This window comes from Oncorhynchus masou, chromosome 28 (genome assembly GCF_036934945.1).
Source record: "Oncorhynchus masou masou isolate Uvic2021 chromosome 28, UVic_Omas_1.1, whole genome shotgun sequence".
Taxonomy (NCBI): Eukaryota; Metazoa; Chordata; class Actinopteri; order Salmoniformes; family Salmonidae; genus Oncorhynchus; species Oncorhynchus masou.
The window spans coordinates 43,634,947-43,652,905 of NC_088239.1; the positions used below are offsets into that span (position 1 = coordinate 43,634,947).

The window sequence follows — 17,959 nt, forward strand, 5'->3', positions numbered from 1 at the left end:
ATAATTGGCCAGGGGATCAGTGGTTTGGGTGGTTGTGTGGGGTTTGTAAAATAGGTCCCTACTGTCAAACACATGACAGTAATCCCATTAAAATGCAAGAATTCTCCATCTGCTAATCATGTTCATGTTATGGTTCATGTTTTGCATTTCTCCAAAAATATGCCAGGATTTTTCCAACTTCAGCTGAAATACATTAGGAGCTAGGGCCACTCTTTGGGGCTTAACGAGAAATAGGACCAGGGCTTATTCAGACTAGACTGATGGGGATCCAGTCTTCCAGAGCTCTTTGTACTCTACGGAATGACAATTCCCATGAGTGGCAGAGTCAGACTCTATATGAAGAAACATGAAAGCTGAACTCCGCTCAACAGCATGTACAGATCAGAGAGCTCAACAGAAGACAAGAGGATAAACAAATCAAACACATCCGCTTGACGAGGTTCATAATGGTATTGATACTTTACATTTTTGCAAGACAGATTTTTTTATTAATTCAATACCCTAATAGCTAGGAGCAATCAAGAAATGCCTCAAATCAAGATGATTATCTTGAGCAAAAAGTGATTTTGCAGGCGCATTACTACAACTAACAATGAATGATGGTCAGTTAATATACCAAACACTAAAAAGACCAAAGAAACAGTGCCGATGTGACTTTCCTTCACACCTCATAGAACCCCATCCCAGGGCTCCAACACAGATGACCTGATGACTGGGAGAGAAAGAGTCGGCCAGCAACTGACTGTTTGCACCCACGAGCCACCACCACTTCAAATATTTATTTGATTCTGCCAAAGCGGTGGGCGAAACAATGGGAATATTGACAGTTGGGAACGTGAATTAGCTGGTTTGTTTAAGTGTTTTAGCACCGCAGTCTCCTGTCCCGAGCAGGCCGTTGCTTTGAGAAAGTCCTGTATTGTATTTCTTTCCTCTGCCATAGTGGGTTTCCTGTCAACTGACGGTGACCCCACCCCCTTTTCCTGTATGGGGCTCTTAGCCTGGCCCGTCACAAGCCCCGTGGCCCTGCTGCCTCGAGCCTCTAGCCTGCATTAAGCCCCATCGCTCCACTCAACTCCACCCACAGGCAGGCCCGGCCTTGTGCCACTCCATCCCCTCTCGACCTCTCCCCCTCCATCCCTGCTTAGTCCCTTCCCCCTCCATCCCGCTAAACATCTCCCAGGTCAGAACCACCGATGTCGGATGCTTCCTGCACGAGCCACTGTTACAGACCAGAAACCACACCTCAGGGGATCATCAGGGGACTTCTGCAGAAGACAGAATTGGCTCCGACAACAATTGAGTTTCCCTATTTCGGGGGGGGGGGGGGGGGTGGCGTTCCAAACAGGGCAGTAGAGGAAAAGAGTGTAGCTATCACAGTCATGTCTTCCTGGTTTAAGAAGTCTTCTGAATTCAATAAATCTGTGGTTATCGGCCTGTATTTGGAGTGCATCATCTCCATACTAGGCTGCTCTGTCTGAAGTAGGCTATAGGTCTCATCTGTGAATTTGTTTTTTTAGAGGATGGAGAGGAAACCTGTGAGAAAAATGTAAAGAATATACAGACTGTGTCCCCGCTACGCTCAAGATTGAAGATTGATTAATATTGTCACGTAAGCAGTGACATTAGAATGTGGGTATCTGTAGATGTTAACATTTTATATTTACCCTATATCAGTAGGTTCAATTGGCCACAGGGTTTTTGGAAAGAGGCCACTTTACATAATTTAAAAACACCCCAGGGCCACATAGTTGCGTTTTAAGTCTGAGACCTGTCAAACGTACAGTCCTATTGGTCCCTATAGAAATGAACCACATGGCATAGGTTAATTCTCAGAGTTGTGCCTTAAGATTTAAGGGAACATGAAGTCAAACCACAAGGCCCACCCTTGAAACCCTTTCTCCCCTGTTCCCCACCTCCAACAGTCAGGGGGTACATGCTGATAGGTCAGAAGAAATAAATTGATTTTACAATGGTGGTGTGACAGGACTGAGTCGGAGGCTACGCACCGACCTTCTGCATCCCAGTGGTGCACTACTTTTGACCAGATACCTATAGGGCCCTGGTCAACAGTACCAAACTACATAGGGAATAGGGTGCCATTTGGGACTGAAGCTAAGACTCAAGGAGCAGTGTTAGGTTTCCCTTGATGTGATACCCTGAGCAGCCCTGGGGCTCTGAGGCCCGGCTGGTGCGCTGTGATGCTGGTAATGTCCCAAATCGCACCCTATCCTCTATGTAGTGCACCAGAGCCCTACAGGAGCTCTTGTAATAGTAGTACACTATGAAGCAAATAGGGTGCTATTTGGGGTGCACCTCTGTATTCCTGGCAGACAGGCCCTCCCTGGTCGGCAAAGGCAGCCCTGCCTCTCCCCCTGCCAAAGAAACGTCAGGCCAAATCCACCAAAGACCTCTCAGACTCCACACTGCTCTGACATCAGCCCATACAGCTGAAGAAAGCAAGCTAGGGAATGGGAATGACATGAAACCACTATTGACTAGTATGACTATGTAGGACCCTATCAAATGTTATGTCTTGCCCACACACATTGAGAAAAAAGTACAATATGGTGTCTTGTGTTTTTCCCCATGTTTGGAATGGTTTTAGCTAAGTATTTACACCTCTATAACAACTTTTTTTTGTGTGTCTATATATATATATATATATATATATATAAAATACAGACCTTATGATTGTTAACATTTCTGTGAAAAGTTCAAAACAAGTCAGAGTAATATGGTGAATTCCCAGTGGGGACAAAGTTGGGTTGAGTACTCTTTTGGCCAGTGAAAGACCCCTTAAGACAGTTTTGTTCCAATACTCCGTTAAACCGTTTTCCTTTGTCAGTGTTAGTGTGGATATTGGCACAGCTGTGTTCTCTCCAAATGGCACCATATTCCCTATATAGTGCACTACCTTTGACCAGTTCTTTTTGAACTGGCTGTCTTCCCAGGACCCTGAACCCAACAAGACAATTACGCAACAAAGTTGACTACACTTCCAAGATTTGAGGTGGGGGATAGACATTGTTCCTGCCTGTACAATCAACTTTGTCTCCCACCTACAGATCGTACCAATTTAATTGTGTTATTTCTAACAAACTCAAGACGAAACATTTTGGCACAACATTCGCATGAAATTATTTGTGATTAGATACAGGCCAAGTTGTGCAATGGACCAGATCTAATGTGTGATATAATGTACTAACTACTAGACAGGACAGGAGAGTTCTAAACAAGTTTAAATTAAATATTTTTTTTATTTCACAACAATAAACACATAGGTTGCTTTTTGTCCAATCTTTAACATTTCTACAACATAGGGATCGGAGAGCTGTACGATGGCTTGTGCACAAAGAAGTCCCTTCCTGTCTGAAGATAGTGGGTGTGCTGGAGGAGACGGCAGGCAAGATGAGGCTCTGAAGGACTGCCTCTTGGTGTTGGGTGAAGTTGCTCCGAGATGCTGATCTGAGGTCAGTTTAGCGTTCTCCCCACTAATGGTTAAGGTTAGGATTAGGGGAGGGGAAGCTGATCTTAGATCTGTACCTAGGGGAACTCAACCCGGGAGTACTGACTACCTCCTTTACCAGCTCCAGAAGAAGAGTCGACTGCCGTGCTTTGCTGGCTGCAATTGGCCCTCGATGACAGGGTTGGGCTCCGGCCGGGGTCTTGAGTGGTAAGCATTCTCAGGAAGGGGCCGAGAGGTGTCCACCTTTGTCACCTGAGAAGAAACACATAAGGGTTTAAACTTCAGAAAAGATAAGATGAGGGAGAAAAAAAGTCCGGTTTGTATACTATGCGTATGTAGAGTGAATGTTTTGCGCTTGAAAGAGAAAGCATAAACCAAGTAAATAGGCTCAATTAAAATATGTGTCAACAAGCTTCAAGCTGTTTTCAAAATGTGAGATAGTACTGTTTACCCTAACCTTAAAGGGATACGGCGGGATTGAGATTTAGGTCATTTTCCTACTTATCCGGAGTCAGACAAAATCATGGATACCATGTGTCTCTGCATGCAGTTTGGAGATAATTGAAGTTAGCTTAGTACAATTTCTGGTAGACTCCAGGTACAGTAGCCAGCTCCTTTCAAAAGCAGGGAAATAAACATAGCTACCCCCACCCCTCTTGCTTTTGTTCTTTTCCATTTGAGCTAATCAGTTGTTGTGACAAGGTAGGGGTGGTACACAGAAGACAGACCAAGTCCATATTATGACAAGAACAGCTCAAATAAGCAAAGAGAAACAACAGTCCATCATTACTTCCAAGACATGAAGGTCAGTCAATCTGGACATTTTCTTCAAGTGCAGTCCCAAAAACCATCAAGCGCTATGATGAAACTGGCTCTCATAAGGACCGCCGCAGGAAAGGTAGACATAGAGTTAGCTTTGCTACAGAGGATAAGTTCATTAGAGTTGCCTCAGAAATTGCATCCCAAATAAATGCTTGGGAGTTCAAGTAAGACACATCAACTGTTCAGAAGAGACTCTGTGAATCAGGCCTTCATGGTCAAATTGCTGCAAAGAAACCACTACTAAAGGACACCAATAAGAAGAAGAGACCTGCTTGGGCCAAGAAACACGAGCAATGGACATTATTTCCACATTACACTGGTGGAAATCGGTCCTTTTGGTCTGATGAGCACAAATGTGAGATTTTTGGTTGAAACTGCAGTGTCTTTGTGAGACGCAGGTGTCCAAACACACACACACATATTTAAATTAAAGTGTTATTGAAGTATTGTGGTTGCAGGTTCACCTGCCTCATCTGAAGCCTATTATTTTAGGGTGTTGCTTTAAGGCCATCAACTGCTAACAGTCAGTATCTAGATAATGTGTGTGAAATGCTTGATAGTGTGTGATGTTAAGAGGTTTATTTTCTGGGTGACTTGAACATTGACTGATTAGCAACTAGCTGTCCTCTCAAGAGGAAGCTTCTAACTGTGACGAATGCCTGTAATATGACTCAGATCATCACTCAACCAACTACAGTGCATCCCAATAGTATTGGATCTGTGACACGCAGCACTGGAAGTATTTGTAAAATTACTTATGCCAATTGTCGACAAGCATGCACCTGTTTTTTATTTAACTAGGCAAGTCATATAAGAACAAATTCTTATCTACAATGACGGCCTACCCCGGTCAAACATGGACGACGCTGGGCCAATTGTTTTGCTCAGTGAAACGACCTGTCCTGATTGGTCATAGACTCTTGCTAAAAAAACTTTAGTGAGCCAAGCCTTCCTTCGTGGCCTCTGTAAAATGGTATAGAATCAGCTTGATCCTCCCACTCTGTTGTAGACGCTTGGATCTTTTAAAAATATTTTCAGTGGTATTGTTAACAAATAAAGAAAATTAAAAACGGGTTCCGCCCCTGGTTCGACCGATCTTGCAGAGTTACTCCACCTCAAGAATTGCATTTGGCGAAAGGCTCGGCACAAGCATACTCAGGCTGACTGGCTCTCGTTCAGGCAAATGACAAATAAGTGCACTCTGGCTACACAGAAGGCCAAAGTTAGTTAATTTTTTATTTTTTTTGTATTTTACCCCCTTTTCTCCCCAATTTCGTGATATCCAATTGTTTTAGTAGCTACTATCTTGTCTCATCGCTACAACTCCCGTACGGGCTCGGGAGAGACGAAGGTTGAAAGTCATGCGTCCTCCGATACCCAACCAGCCGTACTGCTTCTTAACACAGCGCGCATCCAACCTGGAAGCCAGCCGCACCAATGTGTCGGAGGAAACACCGTGCACCTGGCAACCTTGGGTAGCGCGCACTGCGCCCGGCCCGCCACAGGAGTCGCTGATGCGCGATGAGACAAGGACATCCCTACCGGCCAAGCCCTCCCTAGCCCGGACGACGCTAGGCCAATTGTGCGTCGCCCCGCGACCGGTTACGACAGAGCCTGGGCACGAACCCAGAGTCTCTAATGGCACAGCTGGCGCTGCCTTTCACCACTGCGCCACCCGGGAGGCGTATTGCATGTTGATTGCATGTATTTAATTAAAAAGTAGCTAGAAATATTAAAATTAAGAAAATGCGGACAGTAATAATAAAAAACATCCCGAGGCCATTTCCAAATACCCCAGTATAACGTAATGACGCCACAAAAAAATACTGCGCTAAACGAGCAGCACAGCATTCCCAATGCCCAGAACTAGCCTAGGTGCTGCCACTGGCGTCAGCTAATGGAGCTCTCAATAAAATAAAATCTACTCCAAAGCTGGGTGGTTGGTCATTCAAAAGTTCGTAAATGTGTAAATTTGACTGATACTAGATTCTACCCACTTCCTCATTCTGACCCGTTGTCGCATAGACATGTATAGAGATCGCAACGATATTCATCTCAATGGCACTGCCCGTGCGCTCACAGATACGTTGCGATTTCTATTATCAGTAAAAATGAACTAATGTACAAAATATTGACTACTATGTGTAGCTTTTTAAGGCTGTCTGACTGGGTAAGTAAAAAAAATGATCTAAATGTCAAACTCTCGCAGTATCCCTTTAACACTGCTGGAGGACTGAAAGTCAAGTATACAGCAGTATACAGCTAGTCATTCAAAAGCTAAAAATACTTCATAAGTGGATTAACTGTTGCACGTCAGGGGCATAATATATCAGAAATCTTTTTCATTACAAAGGTTATTGTTAAATGATTGCTAGTGAACTTGGGGCTTGGTGTCACCCTATGAGAGTTTGTCACGTTCCAAAACAAGAAATCCACAACAACACGCTAGCTAGCTTATCTTGCACTGTAGGGTATATCTAACAACAGTAGATGTTAGAGACATCTGCTTGTACGTCCCAAACAGAGACTGTTGCACAGAAATGAAAAGCTAACGTTTGCTAAGTAGCTAGCAAACACAAGCCAACTTTTTAATCCCAGAACTTATCGGGTTATTATTAAATGATTGCTAAATGAGAGTCTGTTACATTAACGACATACCGGGTGTTACTGTCGAGTAACTTTTAAAATGCCCAGAACTATACCGCGAGGCAGTATAGCTGCAGGCATTATACCTCCGGGGGACTCACCTTGGACAGTTCTCCCAGGTTGGGTCTCTCCCAGCCAAGCTTGTCCAGCACACAGCTATCAAAGGCCTGCTGCTGCTTGCGGCACTGACGCAGCTCCGCCAGGTTGGAGTAGTCCAGGCAGGTCCAGTACTCTGTGAAGGACTCGGCACAGCTTCCTTTTATCTGCCTGGAGGAGAAATTGAAGCAAGCATTTGTTAAGGACAAACTTTTTTTTTTTTTTTAAAGGTGACAATTCAGACAATCACTTCCCCGGGCAGCTGTTGACTTAATTACTTAAAAAGAGTGACTCCCTTTAAAAAAGGAACGGATCTCTTTGTAAAATGGCCTATATGGCATCGGTGAGTCATTAACGGTTGTTCTAGTGTCATTTGACTACATTGTACAGTGCCTTTGAAACATGTTCAGACGAGGGATGCGCGATATAGTCGGCGAGAGTATCAGAATCGGCCAATATTAGCCAAAAATGCCAACATCAGCATCGGCCTGATGTTAACGCCGATGTTAAAGCTGAAGTGCATACCTATATAGCGTAGGTAGGTGACGTAATGACGCCACGAAAAATACAGAGCTAAACGTGCAACACAGCATTCCTAACCTGGCCCACAATGTCTGCTGTGTGGATCTATTTGGAAGTTTCAAAGGAAGATAACAAAAAGGCTATACGCAACGTTTGTGCTGCTGTTATTTCCTGAGGGGAGAAAGTGAAATCTTTCAATACCACAGTGAAATCTTTCAATACCACAAACCTAATTACTCATTGAAAAGTGCATCACCCCCAGACGTTCATCGACTACTTGGAACAAAAGGAGAAATAAAGACGTAAGTGCACACTTCCAAAAACTAAACAAGTTCAAGTCAAGCAGTCATTTGAAAGAGTAAGAACATTTCAGAGATATAACTCAAAGGCGAAATCCATTAATGCCAAGATAATGGAATTCATTGCCCTTGACAATCAACCGCTCTGTTGTGGATGAGGTTGGCGTTCGAGCCCCGGTACGCACTACCAAGTAGGCGTTATTTTTCAGATGTTGCCCTACCGGAGTTACACAGTCTTGTTGAAACGCATATCCACAAGCTACTTGCTATGGGCGTCACTGCTATTAGCTTTACGACTGACATTTGGACCAGCGACGTCAGCCCCATGAGCATGCCGAGTCTGACAGCACAGTGGGTCAACGAGGATTTCGTATCGAGGAAAGCCATATTGCATGCTCAAGAATGTGCTGGTTCTCATACCGTTGCTGCCATTTCAATGGTATTTGGGAAAATGTTTGAAACTTGGAAAATCCCCAAGAACAATGTACACGCTGTGCTACGTGATAATGCACGTAACATGACAAAAGCTTTGGAAGAATGTGGAGTTGCCAGTTTGCCATGCATGAGACACACACTGCAACTGGCTGTGAACGAAGGTGTTTTGGCCCAATGCAGCATACCTGTCATAGTGGCAACAGGTAGGAAGATAGTGGGTCATTTTAAAACACTCACAGAAGCATACAGCCGCCTGCAAGCAATACAGGAGCAGCTTGGAGTGAAAACAAAAAGGCTTAATTAAGCAAGACGTTTCCACCAGATGGAACAGTACTTTTTACATAATCGAGAGCCTGCAGGAACAAAAACGAGTGCTTGGCGTGTACGCAGCTGACTGAGTTACCTGCAACAATCAGTACAAACCAGTGGACTTATTGAAAACATGAACACACATTAGCTCCATTCGAACAACTGACTTCAGAAAAAGTTCAACTGCGTCTGCACCAGACATGATACCCTCTGTCATGGCATTGAAACGCCTGCTCAACAACAACTTCCGACACAGACCGTGCGGTTAAAACTTGCAAAGGTACTCTACTAGACGCTGTGAACAAGCGATTCGGTGCATTCTCTCTGTGTCGCCACGGTGCTAGGTACAAGGACCGCTACTCCGATGTAGACAAGAAACAGGGTTTACGTGAAACGTTAGACACAGCTGGACAAGATGGAAACGGACACAGTGACGGTGCGGACCGAAGAAGAGGACCCACGACAGAAGAGGCCACGGACAGACAGGGATGAAACGTCACTGCTTGACATGCATGATGAAATCCTGGTTGAGAATGAAACGACTGAACAAAAGAACAAAACAGCACAGGCAGTAAGTGAAATAAATAGGTTTTGATTATGTTTTACTGGTAATGGAGACATACGTAAATGCCAACAAAAACTTTTGGTCAGAGTGTGTGTGGGTGAGGCGGTGTATTTTCATTTTCTGTTACTACACCGGCCAACATTTGCTAATGTTGATCTATGCCTAATGATCCTTTGGAATGCAAAAATAATGTATTAAACGTCCTAAGCCCCCCCATTATTGGCAGATACTAGGATACCTGACAGAACCTACTATTCCCAGGAATGAAGATGCACTTGGACACTACAGAAGTAACAAGCACTGTTTCCCCATCCTAGCTAAAGCTTTGCACATGTATCTTGGTGCTCCCTGTACTAGGGTGGACAGTGAGCGCCTTTTCAGTGCAGCTTCACACATTGTAGACGAAAAAAGAAACAGACTCTCGTGACAAAGCCGAGCAGGTCCTCTTTGTGAAGAAAAACCTCACCCAAATGTTCAAATTGTAAATGGGCAGTCATATTGTAACCCAGCCATCTAGAGTCACTGGAAACATGGTTACTAAGCCAAATGGCTTTTCTGTTGTTCATTCATTCATGTATAGGTCAAGATTTTAATTTAATACAAGGCAGTATTTTTCCCTAAATGAAAGATTAGATGTGTTGTAAATTTGCTCTCATTTTATTAATCAAATCAGCTGAGCACATTTGAAAAGCGCAAGTTGTCATTTATAGCAATTTGACAGCCTAGAGACAGTCATTTGTTTAAGCAGCTAAAGCTAAAATGATGAACTGCATTTTTAGTTTAAACCAATATTCCTTTCAAAGGATACGGCCACATTTTTTGTTATATTACAGCCTTATTCTAAAATGTATTAAAATTGTTTTCCCCCATCAATCTACACACAATACCTGATAATGACAAAGCAAAAACAGTTTAGACATTTTTGCTAATGTATTAAAAATAAAAGGGCAATATTAAAATTTACATAAGTATTCAGACCCTTTACTCAGTACTTTGTTGAAACACCTTTGGCGGCAATTACAACCTAGAGTCTCCTTAAGTATGATGCTACAAGCTTGACACACCTGTATTTGGGGAGCTTCTCCCAGTCTTCTCTGCAGATCATCTCAAGCTCTGTCAGGTTGGATGGGGAGCATTGCTGCACAGCTACTTACAGGTCTCTCCAGAGATGTTAGATCGGGTTCAAGTCCGGGCTCTGGTTGTGCCATTCATGGACATTCAGAGACTTGCGTCGAAGCCACTCCTGCATTGCGCTTAGGGTCGTTGTCCTGTTGGAAGGTGAACCTTTGCCCCAGTCTTAGGTCCCGAGCGCTCTGGAGCGGGTTCAAGGATCTCTGTAGTTTGCTCTGTTAATCGTTCCCTCGATCCTGACTAGTCTCCCAGTCCCTCCCGCTGAAAAACATCCCCATAGCATGATGTTGCAAACAACATGCTTCCCAGTAGGGATGGTGCCAGGTTTCCTCCAGACATTCAGGCCAAACAGTTGAAACTTGGTTTCATCAGACCAGAGAATCTCATGGTCTGAGAGTCCTTTAGGTGCCTTTAAGCACACTCAATGAAAGATGACTTTCAAAATAAATACGTTATTTGTGTGTGCTTGATCTTGTGTTTTCTGAACGATATAACTCCTATCTTCTGATCTTTTCCGCAATCTCCAAGATGTCTTCTTTCCAAATATAACAAGTTTTGGCTTGTCAGAATCAGGTAATTACACATGAATAGCAGTTACTTTTGGGTATGTCTATTTAGGCGGAAATCTACATTTTGCCATTACATTTGAGGTTAAAGACAACATGTTTCACATTTTTATACTTGAGAAATACTGCACCAAACACCTTAGATGTAAAATTGAGCAACTAGATTTCTTGAGTTATCTTCATTTTGGGGACTTTGAGGAAGTGAAATAGGCTTCTGCGTCTACAGTGTCTCATGGAGGACAAACATTAACCAAACACAGAATCGGTCAGGAAACATACCTCTAAGACAGGGTTTTTGTTAGGAAAATGTGGTGCCAGACCTCTGACTGGCAGCATTTTAATTTTACCGGACATTTGAGAAACCTACCGGACCCATATGCAATGGGTGTATAACCTGATTAGGGCGTCCATCCACGGTGCTCAGAATGACAAATCACATTTAGATTATGGTAATTAATATTAACAGAACATGCAAGTCGAGGATGGTCAGCTTGTTGAGAAAGAAATGCCCTATTCCAAAACGGACTATGGAACAATTGTTGAATATTATACACTACCGTTCAAAAGTTTGGGGTCACTTAGAAATGTCCTTGTTTTTGAAAAAGATATCAAATTGATAAGAAACACAGTGTAGACCTTGTTAATGTTGTAAATTACTATTGTAGCTGGAAAGGGCAGATTTTTTATGGAATATTTACATAGGCGTAGAAACCAATTATCAGCAACTATCACACCTGTGTTCCAATGGCATGTTGTGTTAACTAATCCAAGTTTATTATTTTAAAAAGGCTAACTGATCATTAGAAAAGCATTTTGCAATTATGGTTAGCACAGCTGAAAACTGATGTTCTGATTAAAGAAGCAATACAACTGACCTTTAGACTAGTTGAGTATCTGGAGCATCAGCATTTGTGGGTTCGATTACAGGCTCAAAATGGCCAGAAACAAAGAACTTTCTTCTGAAACTCGTCAGTCAATTCTTGTTCTGAGAAATGAAGGCTATTCCATTTGTGATATTGCCAAGAAACTGAAGCGCTCGTACAACGCTGTGTACTACTCCCTTCACAGAACAGCGCAAACTGGCTCTAACCAGAATAGAAAGAGGAGTGGGAGGCCCCGGTGCACAACTGAGCAAGAGTACAAGTACATTAGTCTCGTTTGAGAAACAGACGCCTCACAAGTCCTCAACTGGCAGCTTCATTAAATAGTACCCGCAAAAGACCAGTATCAACGTCAACAGTGAAGAGGCGACTCCGGAATGCTGGCCTTCTAGACAGTTGCAAAGAAAAAGACATATTTCCGACTGGCCAATAAAAAGAAAAGATTAAGATGGGCAAAATAACACAGACATTGAACAGGGGAAGATTGGGAAAAAAGTGCTATGGACAGACAAATCTAAGTTTGAGGTGTTCGGATCACAAAGAAGAACATTTGTGAGATGCACAAAAACATCGAAAAGATGCTGGAGGAGTGCTTGACACCATCTGTCAATCGTGGTGGAGGCAATGTGATGTCTGGGGGTGCTTTGGTGGTGGTAAAGTGGGAGATTTTGACCAGGGTAAAAGGGATCTTGAAGAAGGCTATCACTCTTTTTGCAACGCCATGCCATACACTGTGGACGGCACTTAATTGGAGCCAATTTCCTCTTACAACAGGACAATGACCCAAAGCACAGCTTCATACTATGCAAGAACTCTTTAGGGAAGAAGCAGTCAGCTGATATTCTGTCTATAATGGAGTGCCAACACAGTCACCGGATCTCAACCCTATTGAGCTGTAGTGGAAGCAGCTTGACCGTATGGTACGTAAGAAGTGCCCACCAAGCCAATCCAACTTGTGGGAGGTGCTTCAGGAAGCATGGGGCGAAATCTCTTCAGATTACCTCAACAAATTGACAACTAGAGAACACCAAATGTCTGCAAGGCTGTAATTGCTGCAAATTAAGGATTCTTTGACTAAAGCAATGATTAAAAATCATTATTTATAACTTTGTCAACTTCTTAACTATATTTCCTATTCATTTTGCAACTCATTTCATGCATGTTTTCATGGAAACCAAGGTAATTTCTAAGTGACCCCAAACTTGTGTGTATGTATATAGCTTAAAATGTTGATTAACAATTTCATCACATTATAAGTGCAGCAGTGTGCACAAGGCAGTAGGCTGTGTGAATGTTCATTCCATAATGCAATTACCGGCAAAGTTGTCAAAAGCACACCACACATGCAAGAGGTTTCATGTGACAGAATGAAAAATATCCATTAGACATTTTTCAAGAGGGGATATCTAAAATGCAACAACTAGCATGGGTTGCTAATATGACTAGGATTGTGCCTACGTCTCTAACTTTGCACAACGAGACTGCAATATTTGCCAAATTCTTCCTTGCAGAATTGTTCAAGCTCAGTCAAATTGCATGGTGACTGCTCCTGGACTGCACTCTTCAAGTCATTCCACAGATTCTGGATGGGATTTAGGTTGGGGCTCTGACAAGGTCACTCAAGGACATTCACCTTCTTGCCCTTCAGCCACTGTACAGTTGCTTTAACGGTGCTTTGGGTCATTGTCATGTTGAAACGTGAACCATCTTCCCATTTTTAACTTCCTGGCAGAGGGATGCAAGTTCTCCTCAAGAATCTAAGTATTTTGCACTGTCCATTTCCCCTTCTATCCTGATAAGTGCTCCAGTCCAGAGAACCCCACACACACACACACACAACAGGATGCTGCCAGTGCCGTGTTTTACTGTAGGCATGGTGTTCCATGGGTGGAAAGATGTATTGGGTATTGTATTTCGCCAGACATATTGTTTTGCGTTCAGGTCAAAAAGTTCCATTTTGGTCTCATCTGATCATAGCACCTTTCGCCACTTGGCCTCAGAATCTACAATGTGCTTTTTGACTAAGCTCAAATGAGACTTGATGTGGCTCTTTTGAGGGGTGTTTTTTTTCATGCCACTCTCCCATAGAGGCCAGATTTGTGGAGCGCTTGTGATATTGTGGTCACATGCACACATTGACCAGTCTTTGCCATAAAGGCCTGAAGCTCCTTCAAAGTCTCCATTGGCTTCTTGGTAGTCTCTCTGATCAGTCTCCTCCTTGCCCGGTCATCCAGTTTGGAGGGATGGCGTGATCTATGCAGGGCTTGGGTGGTGCCATAAGCCTTCCACTTCTTAATAATGGTCTTAACTGTGCTCTGAGGGATAGGCAAAGCCTTTGCACAACTTTATCTCATAGATCTTCTGAAAGTACATTTCCGCCCATAGTGGATTTTATGCTTTGAATATACACTACTAAGCAGTGGAGTCCTCTAAGAACAACTGATTTTATTCTGAACTAATCAATCACTACAATTGATCACAGATGGAAGCCAATTTGCTTGATTTGTGATCTGGAAGGTGGTTGGTTATACCTCAGCAGGTTTGCAATTGTAATTGGATATTGTGGGTTACTGTGCTACTTTGAAGCAAGACATGCCTCATAATAAGAAGTAAAACATTTAGGTTTCAAACAATTAAGTAAATGTTTTCAAAATGCATACTGCCTCCAGCTCATTGAAAAGTGGTGTGCGACACGCTGGAAAAGCCTGCCTTCCGTTATCTATGTATTTGCTGTTTTAGATGCTGTAGCGGCACATCTTGTGCTGTCGGACAGAGTCTCTGATGAAACTAGGCTCTGTATCTGTATGATAAACAAGATACATAACAAATATATACTGCACAGACATGTACATTTAATTCCACAAAATTATGCAAATTAACCTATAAACAAGCATGACAAGTCATGAATTTATTGACTGGTATTTACATAAATTAATAGGCTTTAAAATAATTATTTCACAATGCGATTTTTCTTCTTCTCCCAGACAATTGGCCAGTGCTCATTTTATTTACCAGCTTTTCTATCTAAAAGAAAAATGCGGCCAAAAACGGGCTATAACCGGCAAACGGAAAACTCTGCTCCAAGACTGAAATCTTGTTTTTCTCATGAGCAACAGAAAAACACACATGGCAATCGGCCTTTAAGCCTTTTGCTCCTATCAGGAGAATAGGACACTGACAAATATCCCAAATCACACTCCGACAACTCAATCTTACCCAGGCAACTAGAGTGAGTTCTAAATGTATCCCTTTACAAGCACATGCGTTGACTTTCTTATTGAGAAATTAACAAGTGGGTTCATAATAATAGAACCAGATTTTGTTAAAAGACATTCCAGATGCATATACTACTATCTAGCTACACCTAGGATTATTTACATTTGCAATGTGAGTGAGCTACAACTTTGAGGTGGGTGTAGGACCTCCAAAGCCTAAACAACCAGGTGTAATTATAAGTTTGTCAAATCTGGCACCATTACAATAATTACATGCATTACCATTCTCAGAAGACCTATGTTTACATCTGGGACCAGAACTGTTTATTGGTTCCTGCTTTGGAAGTGGTGCTATTTGTGGACCTGACACAGAGAGTCTGCATGTCAAGCCCTGCCCCATTCAGTGACAGCTTCCAGTCACTGCAGAGGTGTGTGCCTGTGTGTGCACGCACGCGCGCTCGCCCGGTTGTGTTATTAGTGCACAGCAGCCTTATGTAAACACAGACACCATGCCCCACAGTGAGACAACCCAGGCAGACCCCTTCCATCTGTATCCCAATTATGACAGAGAAGCAGCAGCCTATAGTTATCCTATAGCTACAGCCTCCCTCTCTTGACTCTTGTTGGTCAGTTGCAGAACAGAAGTGGAAAGGTAAACATGTGCTAAGTTTAACCCAAACATAACACACACGTTGCCTTTACAACGGTGAATAAGTTAATGTCAAAACACCCTGGTAGAGTTTCATTGGATGAAAACAAAGCGGTAAAAAAAACAACGATAAATTAAAACAGCAGACCTCAAAGATTAGCACGCTATTGTAGAGATGAGAGCTGAATGTGGATCAGCATTTTCATTCATAAACATACAGGGGTAAAAAAAACAACAACATCTAATCGCATCACAACTATCACTGATTATTTAATTACACAAAGACAGTCTTGAAGTGGCTCAAGTTAAAAACAGACCTACCTTTATCACTTGGGTGTGGAGTCACTCAACACTATGATTGCCTACCTGAAGAAGTTAAGAGCACACTCGTTGACTTTCCTCCCTTCATTCAGACACTTTCTAGGGTCCTTCTCCTCCCAGCGACAGAGCATGAACTCCTTGTTGGCCTTGTCACACTGAGAGCCATAGTGGTGGGCAGCTCCCTTCAGCACCGCAGACGACACACTGATCTACACATGAGCAAGGGAAGAATATGACACTATTTAACACAAACACACATGGCGTATTTAGACACGTCTAGCCTACTTCGATATCAAACATTAACAGCCTAATCTAGTTGCCTATTGCAAAATAATCCCACAACAACACGCTAGCTTGTTAGCTTATCTTGCACTGTAGGGTATAGTCAACAACCCTGGGCATGTTAGAGACAGCTGTGTTTGTACGTCCCAAACGCTAGCAAACTTTCTACCCAGATCTTATCGCAATCTAGCTATGCGTATACAATACTTTCCAATCACCACAAAAGCTAGCACACGAAACCTAGCTTCTAAAGCCAGTAACGTAGTAGCCTATTTAGAAACGTTATAACTACCGGTTTCCAGCCTGCTAGTGCTATGCTAGCTGCAATTGCAGCTGATTTATCTAACTAGCTAGCTAGCTAGCATTGCCAACCAGATTGTTCCTCAATAATATGATTCGTGCTTACCTCCTCGACATTCAAGTCATTAAAAGTGGGAACCTCCACCGAACCCGGCATGGTTCGATTTATGTTAGAATAATCGAAATGAGAGAATAAAGTGCTTAACTCCTCAACACACTCAAGGTCCTCGTCTACCTACAGGACGAACCCGCAAAAGGAAGGTCAGTGTATTGCGCATGTCTGCAGGTTTCGAATGCATTTCAGTGACGCAATTTCTTTGCGACACACAACTGAGAAAATGTGAGCCATTTCGTCTCTTTACTCGATTTTTAGAGCAATTTGCATGGTCTCGAGTATTGTGTTAACAAGCCTTGTTTTTTCTCAGACAATAGATAACATGCTCGGCTTCTTTAAGCATAATAAACTTAATGCAAATGGTGAAATAGTCAAAAAGACACAACCCGAGCTTCACCGTTTCTAGGGCGACGTGATCAAACAAACACCCTGCAGGCCAAGTTGCAGAAATTGGTTCCCACTAGATAGCAGAGCCACAAAATCAAATTGGCCAAATCGTAAAAGTGAAGGAAAAGAAAATGTGCTTTTTGGTCTTAAATTAAGGTCAGTGGTTAGGTTTAAACATCACATATTAATAAGATAAATTGTATAAATATGCGGGGTTTATGACTTTAACTAGTGACGCTCACAGAAACCAGACAGCTATTAGCTAAACTAACCCCAGTTGTTCTATGTAGCTTTCAATAAAATAACAAATATGGAGTTCACAGGTAGCAGTTACAATGGAAGCTTCAAGAATGGCAGGTAAATGAATCACTATTTTTCTCATAGAAATTTAGCAAACTGGTCAAAATTGTAATGTTGGGAAGCTAGCTGGCTTGCACCAGTTCTTGCACAAGTTGAAGTTCATTGTTGTTCTCATCTCACCACTGGTGAATTAGATATGTCATTTTCTCTGTTCTTCAGGATGGAGGGAGAAGGAGAGTATAAATTCCCCACAGAGACCAGATATGTTGGGGAGATGAAGAATGGCATGTTCCATGGAAAAGGTGTACTCCATTTCCCAAATGGAAGCAAAAATGAAGGAACTTGGGAGAAAGGAATATCCAAACAGGTGTGTAGCATACTGTGTCTGTGTGTGTGTGTGTGTGTGTGGGGGGGGGGGGGGGGGGGGGTGGCTCATAAGTGTGTTGGTCTATATGTGTGTTTCACATTGGTTATAGTGGACATTACATCTGGTCCCCTTTAGCAATGATATACATTAATTGTCGCAATTATTACGTTGCTATACCTCTCCCCCTACATGTGCTCTCTGCATGCTCCACACAGGAAATACATTCCTTTTTGGTCAACCGTTCATTCATGCGTATCTCAGCCATAATAGTAGCCAGTTCGATTA

The 17,959-nt window shown here is 42.7% G+C and overlaps 1 protein-coding gene across 1 annotated transcript; it reads right to left on the reverse strand.

Annotated features, from left to right (window-relative positions):
- Positions 1-3,237: 3,237 nt before the first annotated feature.
- Positions 3,238-16,781, reverse strand: ndufa8 (NADH:ubiquinone oxidoreductase subunit A8). The gene is made up of 4 exons (XM_064942111.1): positions 16,612-16,781; positions 15,969-16,132; positions 7,036-7,201; positions 3,238-3,718 (listed from the first exon to the last, which is right to left on the reverse strand). Exons 1-4 carry the CDS (start codon positions 16,660-16,662, stop codon positions 3,581-3,583), a joined length of 519 nt encoding a protein of 172 aa, XP_064798183.1. The 5' UTR covers positions 16,663-16,781; the 3' UTR covers positions 3,238-3,580.
- Positions 16,782-17,959: the final 1,178 nt, after the last annotated feature.

What these genes read in the sequence shown, in the direction of transcription:
- ndufa8 (XM_064942111.1), bottom strand. Translation starts at nt 16,662, where the DNA reads ATGCCGGGTTCGGTGGAGGTTCCCACTTTTAATGACTTGAATGTCGAG. An exon ending in TGTGCTCTTAACTTCTTCAG is followed by an intron (nt 7,202 to 15,968) that starts GTAGGCAATCAT and finishes TTTCTCCTCCAG; the next exon opens with GCAGATAAAAGGAAGCTGTG. An exon ending in ACCTGGGAGAACTGTCCAAG is followed by an intron (nt 3,719 to 7,035) that starts GTGAGTCCCCCG and finishes GTTTCTTCTCAG; the next exon opens with GTGACAAAGGTGGACACCTC.